The sequence below is a fragment of the Macaca nemestrina genome, chromosome X (assembly GCF_043159975.1).
Source record: "Macaca nemestrina isolate mMacNem1 chromosome X, mMacNem.hap1, whole genome shotgun sequence".
NCBI lineage: Eukaryota > Metazoa > Chordata > Mammalia > Primates > Cercopithecidae > Macaca > Macaca nemestrina.
In genome coordinates, this window is record NC_092145.1 from 4,168,319 (window position 1) to 4,176,589 (window position 8,271).

Genomic DNA, 8,271 nt, shown 5'->3' on the forward strand with positions numbered 1-8,271 from the left:
GTAGGACTCAGGAAAACTCAAACCACAGAACTCACACCCAGGCCCTGTCTCGCTGGATGACCCAGGTACATGTTTCCTCCCTCTGGAATTCAATTTCCTCTTGTGCAAATGAGAATGTTTCTGGTCCCTTTCAGGAGATTTCCTCTGATTGCATCCCTGCAACACAGTCCAGACATGCTCCCAGAACCACACACCCACAAGCACCCATTTGCATCAGCCCAACAGGAAGAACTTTGCAAAGCTGGGGCTGGGGACAGTGAGGCGGGGAAGGTGAAAGGGAGGAGGAAACCAGGGCACCTGGGGCAATGGCAGAGACTCAGTCCCAGCCACAAGGTCTTTGTGAAGAGGCGCTGTTGTTCCTCAGTGCACCCCAACCCCACTGTTGCCCCAAATGAGTGCTGGACACAGGAACCTCAGCCACAGAGTTTTGCTGCTATGGCGGAACTTTTATTGAGCATGATGTTTGCGCAGAGCGTTGTGCGCGAGGTGGAAGCAAACGAGGGAGGAAAACAAAGCCACACCCCTGCCCACAGAGGATGGAACAGAAGGGCCGCTGAGGTCAGGAAGGCAAGGTTGCCACTAGGTGTTACTGTGGCGTCCAGATGCCGCCATGCTCTTCACCCTTCAAAGGATGGCATCTCAGCCCATGCAGTCCTCCTCCACCTTCGCAGCAGCCAGGACCTCCCAATGCAGTGACCTGACCTCCCCAGGTAGGAGGCCTAACCAGAGTTGAAAATGACCCTGACGCTGCCTGAGGGCTGCTGGGAGATAAAAGGGGGATGGGCAATGGCGGCCCAGGGAAAGAGGAAAGAAAGAAGGGGAAGCAGGGAGGGCTCCAATACGGAGGCCGCGCGGGGGCGATCACTGGTTCATCCACAGCCACAGGTTGGCTATGCTGGCTGACACCAGCACGGCGATGATCAGGGTCTCCCTCTGGCGCCAGGTGGCGCCCTGCTCCTCCAGGGCGCGCAGACGCCGGTTGACTGCATATAGCTGCAGAGGAGCCAAAGGCAGGACTGCTGAGCCAGGCTCTTCTCCAGAAGCCCACAGCTCAGCCATCGGAAAAGCATAAAGTTAAAGCAAGAAGGGGCTTGATTGCCCTTTGGCGGTGGAGCGGGGAGTGCCCCTAGTGAGAAGCAGGGGGCTGGGCCAGGTCCGCTGGACCAAAGACTTGGCTGCTGCGTCTGCAGTCGCTACTTCTGCCTTCTCCCTTGATGCTCACTTCCATTCTCTGGAAGAGGCCAGCCCATTCCAGCTGCTCCGGGGAGCCAAGGGAGGAAGGGTCTCCTCCTGAGAAGGTCTGGGTTTGATTTGAACAAAGGCGACCCCTCTCTCAGACTGTTGGGTATCACTCTCTCTCTGGACATAGAACACTTATCCTTGTATGTTCCCTCTTTCTTTACCTTTTATCGGCCCCTATTCCCTGCCAGCATCTCAGGGACAGCAGTAGGTTTGAGATTGGACATCTACCTGGGTCAGAGCCATGGGGATGAGGAGGAAAAGGAAGGGAATCTGCCCTACCTCCAGCGCTAAAGGGAAAGATGACTGTAAGGGGCTACAAGACCCCAGATGTTGAGCCCTGACTACTCCAAGGCATTGTGATTCTGCTTGCACCCACCAATTGGGTCCCTCCTCACCTGTCTTCTCATGACTTCCATCTCCAGTACATTGAGCTCTTCCAGGCTAGTCTGTGCCACTGCATCTGTACCTGGGTTGCTGGGAGAGAAAAAAGACAGAGGGTCAAAGCTGCTGGTGGCCCCGGCAGGACCTGGCAGTGAGCACAAGAAGGCAATGAGGTCAAGCAGGTAAGGTCAGGAACTTCTTGGACAGTGACTATGAGCCTCCAGTCCTCTCCCATGGTAAAGAGGGCCTAGGGCCTTGAGGACTGGGAGTCAGCCTGAGCTAGCCTGAGCCAGCCTGGCCCAGCCTGGCCCAGCCCAACTCGGCTAGCCCACAGAGCACTGGGATGCCCCAAATGGGCAGGGAGCCAGGGTGCTCATGGTCTCTGACAGGGAGGCATTCCAGGCCCTCGTGACTCCGTCCTGGCCAAGCTGCTCACCAGCCCCTCCGCCCCACTCTGGGCCCTGTCTGAGCAGCCAGGGCCCACAGACCCTCAGCTCTTACCGATCATAATGGAAACGCATGCCTTGGAAATTGCCAGGGTACTCCTGGAGATGGGCATCCCCATGGCCTGATTCTCTCAGCATTCTGGGCATTGGCAGCTGGGACCCCTGAAGAAAGGAATGATCAGTAAAGTAGCCTGCCCAGCCCCACGTGAGTGGCTTCCCCAGTTTGCCCAGAACCAATGGTGCACCCCATGGGGAGTCACATGGTGCCTGGTCTCTGGAATCAAGGGCTGGCAGCTTCAGGCCTCTAGGAAAGCTTGGGAACTCCACACAGGCTGCTGGCCACCACCCCACCCGCACCATGCTCCTCGGTAGCTCTTGGTCATCCAGGCAGGCTGTGGCAAAAGAAGAGCAGTGACAGGGGTCTCTGTCCTCTGCAAGAACTTTCACATGCAGGTATTAGCTGAGAGGCTGAGCAACCTACTGAAGGAGAACGTAAAACCTTGATTGGCAGCCCAGGCCATTGAGGCCTGGCGAGGTGCCTTTACTTCCCAAGGATGCATGGTAAATGTCAGGGCTAAGGCTAGAACCCTGGCTACTGAGAAACCACCAACTCCTCTGGGTAAGCCCAGCCAGCCATCCCTGTGGCTTTCATTTTCATCCATCTGCCAACGACTCCCTAGTGTGTATATCTCTGCCCCAGAGCCCTTGAGCCAGGGCTATCTGATGCCTTTGAAGAGTCAGTGGGGGATAGAGGAACAGAGTGTGTTTTGGCTTTTGGTGCCAGACCTGCCTGGGCTCAAATCATAGTTACAGGTTTCCAGTTCAAGATGAAATATTTCACAAGCTGCTTATTTAACACACACCACATGCCAGGGACCATGCCATCCTCTAAGCCCTTACCAATACTAAGTGATTGATTCCTCATCACAACTCTGTGAAATGGTATCATTAACATCCCATTTTGAAAGTAGGGGAAACTGAAACACAGAGAGGTTAATTAACTTGTCCAAGTCACACAGCTAGTAAGTAGCAGAGCAGTAATTTGAACCCAGGACATTTCAGTCCAGAGGTTATATTCTTAACCATTACACTATGATGTCTCTCATATTTAACACTCGTTCCTGTTAAGGCTCTGCTAAGTGCCACTGAAGATAATAAAACAGTTTAAACCCATAAGAAGGAAGACAACCCGAGAGGCATCAGCTAATGAAAGGATTCAATAGAATTCTGGAATCCAGGAAGTGTCCATGGGGGAACTAGGCCTCAGTGTGGATGGGAAGCAGATGGGACTCAGCTGACAAGGGAGGCCCCCGCCAGCAGCATCCAGAGAGGACTTAGACCTGCAAGGACAATGGCGGCATATCACAAGAAAGGAGAGGAGGGAGGAAAACAGGGCCTTTAACTAATGATCTGTGTATGAAGCAGTCATCCGCACTTCTCACTCTTGGCTGGCAGCTAGGCACTTACCCCCAAGCCAAAACCTGAATCAAATGAATAAGAAAGCTAGGGTGAAAGTGACACAAAATAAAATCCTCTTCATTCTGGCAGGGTTCAGGGTGCCCCACGTGACAGCCAGTTCCTTACCCGCTTACCCTGCTGAAGTAGAGCCTGCCATTTGAAAGGCCTGACCGAGGTGTGCAGAGTCCTGGGTTAGCTCTTCTATTTGCCTCATTCTTACAAAAAAATAGACAACCGAGGCTCACTTGTCACCTGAGAAAGATCTGCAGCCCTCTTCTGTTCTGAAGTAACAACATCAAACTGAAGGTGGATCAATTTCTGTGTAAAGGATTTTCATAGGAACTTTGCCACTGCACTCTGTTTGTTGCAATAATGCAAAACTAATCTCTCTCAAGAGGAGCACACAGATAGTGGTGCAACATTTTTATGAACAGTAGTTCATGGTCACAATATTTTATTTTCTTAAGATACTTCAAAAATTGCATTAAAAAGATAATGGGAATTAGAGGGACCCCATGAATAGAATTTGATCAACGGTGTCTCTTAGAAAAATTTTCAGACCATTGCTTGACTTTCCTATAAATTGGAATCAGAAGGACAAAAAAAAAATTTGAGAGATTTAAAGGCAAAAAATAAGGATGAATGGCTGATGGCTGGATTTTGTTTGTTTCAGATAACATAGTTTGTTGTTAACACACCAAGTCCCAACTTCTCTCTGTTAATCATTTCAAAAAATGTCATTTTTATTTCCATGTAGTTTTAAAGTAGTTTTTCCAAGTCAGCAGGATAGCATTATTAACTTTTCTCACCTTTGCATATTATGGTTCTCCTAGAGACAGTTCCATTAACTGTTTTATTCAAAAATAAAGGAATGAATGAATGAATGAATGGAACTAATAAATTAGATTTCCTCTTTCTAAATTTAATTTATAAATTCAATTTAATGTCTATATTTTCAAACAGTCTACCTCTAGCCGTCATAGTCAACTTTAATTAAACCAGAGAAACGCATGCCTTGGAAATTGCCAGGGTACTCCTGGAGATGGGCATCCCCATGGCCTGATTCTCTCAGCATTCTGGGCATTGGCAGCTGGGACCCCTGAAGAAAGGAATGATCAGTAAAGTAGCCTGCCCAGCCTGTCCTCTAGTCTCAGGGACGCTGGTGGCTTGCAGGAGCCTGACTTCCTGGAGCAACTTGATTTGGCTTCTGTCTTTGGACACAAAAAGCCAACTCAATATTTGACTTATTTTTATTCCCAGGAAATCTCTAACTTGCAAGCTTTTTTTCTCATTCTTCACTGGGGCTACCCAATAAATCATTTCAGCAATCAAGTCTCCCTCCCTCTCCAACCTTATTGCCCCCCAATAACTTTCAAACTTTACTGTGGTAACAGTAAAACCACCATTTTCTAACGCTTTCCCTCATCCACCTGAATGTGGTGAAAAACATTGGCTACGCAATTACGGGATTCATGATTCCCTAAAACGGTCAGGTCTACCTCCTCTGCAAAATGGCTCAGTATCCTTTGCAACAATGTGGCCAGCATTTTTCTAGAAGATTCAACACCCACAATGAATGTAGCTTAAAGAATTGGCTACAGAACTGTGGGACTCACATGATTTCCTGGAGCAGTCAGACCTCCCTCCCTCTCCAATCTTGTTGCCTTTTCCCAGCAGCCTTTGCAACAGCATAACAACAATTTTTGTAAAACTTTCCCTTACTCACGGTGAATTTAGCTAGCTAAAATGATTGGCTACAGAACTGTGGGACTCACTTAATTCTCTAGAATAGTCAGGCTTCCCTCCCCATCCAAAATGACTGTGTTTTCCCAATATCATTTGCAACAGTATAGCCACTATTTATTCTAAAACATTCCTTCACCCATATCGAATGTAGCTTAAAAGGACTGGCTACAAAATGGTCAGGTTCACTTTCCTGGATTTCTTTTTTCTTTCTTTCTCTTTCTTTCTCTTTCTTTCTTTCTTTCTTTCTTTCTTTCTTTCTTTCTTTCTTTCTTTCTTTCTTTCTTTCTTTCCTTTCTTTTCCTTTTCCTTCCTTCCTTCTTTTCTCTCTCTCTCTCTCCCCCTCTCTCTCTCTGTCTCTCTCTCTCTCTCTCTCTCTCTGTCTCTCTCTCTCTCTCTCTTCCTTTCTTTCTCTTGCTCTGTTGCCCAGACTGGAGTACAGTTGCATGATCTCAGCTCACTGCAACCTCTGCTTGCTAGGTTCAAGCGATTCTCATGCCTCAGCCTCCTGAGTAGCTGTGATTACAGGCATGTGCCACCATGCCCAGCTAATTTTTGTATTTTTAGTAGAGACAAGGTTTCACCATGCTGGCCAGACTGTTCTCCAACTCCTGGCCTCAAGTGATCCACCCACCTCTTCCTGCCAGAGTGCTCAGATTACAGGCATGAGCCACCATGCCAGACGACTTGACTGGATTTCTTAACAGCCAGAAAGCGTAGGAGCCTCACCTGAGTTATTGTGTGTATACACACACACGCACCACACACACAATTTTAAATACAGGAAGCGTTATTTCACACAATGGATTTGCAGAGTGAAATATTTATGTACTCCCCATGCAATATTTGTTTCAGGCATTCTGAACTCCCAAGGTTGCATCCCAAGCATAGGAAAGGATGACCCTGACCTTTCTGTCCTCATTTGCCAGCTTGGAACACAGGAGCTTCCTCCTCCTCACAAGTCAATGTCTAGCCCTGCCTGACCTGGTCAGGCTACAGCCCCTACAACCAGTACTCCCAACCCCAACCTGGCCAACATGTGCTGAGGACCCCATGCAGTACCATTTTCTTGGATCGGGTGGCAGTCATATTCCAAACTCGTTTCGCTGAAGCAGAGCCAGCAGCTTTTTGTTCCAACTTCTGCCTCTTCTGGGAGGCACCCAGGGACCGAGATCCATGCTCCATCATTTCTAGAGAGAAGAACAGAGACCCCAGGAGCACCCATAGAAGTTGTACCAGGGCTTCTTGGGCACAAAACACACCAAAAAGAAGACAGAGTCCCCAGCTTTCTTGGGAATCACTCAGCACCCATTAACCACTGTCCACCAGCTGATCCCAGGTCTCAGTTTGTTCATCTGTTCAAAAGTTAAACAAGAATTTCCTGAGGGCTCAGCTCGAGACTAGGTTACTCTCCAGTAATCTAGAGAGCAATGACCAAGAACAAGATTCCAGCTATCAAGGAACTGACCATCTGTTTTGTGTATAAGAGTGAATGACAGGTGTAAAACAGAAGGTCTATCCTTGCAAATGCAGACAGAGAGATGCAGGCTCCATAAATGATCAAAACAGGGTAACATAGTGGAAGGAAAGGGCTCCTTCTAGAAAAGTAGGAGACAACAATTGAGGCAGGGACCTGAAAAAAATAAAGGACCCAGCCCTGGGAAATTGAGGGAAAGAGCATTCCAGACAGAGGAAACAGCAAATGCAAGGTCTTTGGGGAAGAAGCAGGCTTGGAGCATTGTAAGAACAAACATAAATGCAATGTGATCTGGATCCCTTTGTGTGCTATAGAAATAGTATTTTCTGTCTATATCATAGTATGAAATGTTTTGAGGAGGCTGATACAATCTTATAGATCATGGAGTCTGGATTTTCCTCCAAATGGCAGGAAAATGAATTCGAGGGTTGGGAGAGAGAATTGATCTCTGGTCTCATAATTTGAGCCCTCTGAGTATTTTGCAACAGACACTGTGGTGGCTTGGACAAGGGGAAGACAGAGGGACCACACATGTTGTTCCCATCCTCCTCCCTCCCAGGGCAAGATGCTCACATCATCTATCCCTTTTCTCCTAGATCCCTTACCATCAACCCACAAATCCTCAAAGCCCGCCCAACACACAGATGTGCAAACACTTCCATGCACACATGCACCTTTCCCAACACACACATGCACAGGTACAGACATGTATCTACACAGTTGGCTGTAGCCTAGGGGTATTTTAGGGGATCCTCACCCGCTATCACCAGGTGCTCTTGGTTTTGCCCTTGGCGTCCATGATTCAGTTCTTCTGTCAGGGACATTTCCATCTCTGCCTTGGTGTTGGGAGGGCCTCCTGCCATCACAACCAGCTGTTCACTTGTAAGCTATGGCTAAGGATGTACAGGGTGCCAGGAACAGAGGAGTCACATTCAGAAAATCACCTCTTCCTGGAACAGGAGCTCAAGGAAGATATAGTCAGACCTGGGGGTGGAGCAAGACTCCCTCTCTAGGCTGAGGCCTTGGACTCAGCACTTTCTGTTTCTATTGTATCTTGTTGGCTAGGTCCGTGGCCTTCTCCTTGCTACTCTGTAAGCAACTTAGGAGAAGAGATACAATTCCATGCCTTTGACTGTGAGAACTGCTCTGGCTCATGAATCTCCATATTTAGCCCATGGGGGGAAGGGTGGGGTCTACCCTCCATCATTTCTATGAAGAAACAGGGATTGGCACAGGGTCCAAGAGCCAGGCAGTGGCTACAGCAGAGTTAGGTCCTAGCAATCCAGGCCATACCACACCTTCAGAAGGGATTCTCTGGAGAGCATATCCTACCTCCCCCATCCAGAGTCCCCAGACATGGGAGGTAGCCTTTTTCTGAAGTAGGTCAGACTAGGCAGGAGCCATGAGAACAAAGGGAAAGAAGGGTAAGAGAGGTGGGACCTGACCGCAGCCACTAGAACTCCCAGGGGCCTCAGGCCCTGCACCTTCTAAGTCCCAATTCTCCCTCAGTTTCCCTACTGATTA

The 8,271-nt window shown here is 48.6% G+C and overlaps 1 protein-coding gene across 1 annotated transcript; it reads right to left on the reverse strand.

Annotated features, from left to right (window-relative positions):
- Positions 1 to 425: 425 nt before the first annotated feature.
- On the reverse strand, positions 426 to 7,721 carry LOC105495885 (fetal and adult testis expressed 1). The gene is made up of 5 exons (XM_011765778.2): positions 7,505 to 7,721; positions 6,333 to 6,460; positions 2,125 to 2,231; positions 1,638 to 1,716; positions 426 to 993 (listed from the first exon to the last, which is right to left on the reverse strand). Exons 1-5 carry the CDS (start codon positions 7,608 to 7,610, stop codon positions 862 to 864), a joined length of 552 nt encoding a protein of 183 aa, XP_011764080.1. The 5' UTR covers positions 7,611 to 7,721; the 3' UTR covers positions 426 to 861.
- Positions 7,722 to 8,271: the final 550 nt, after the last annotated feature.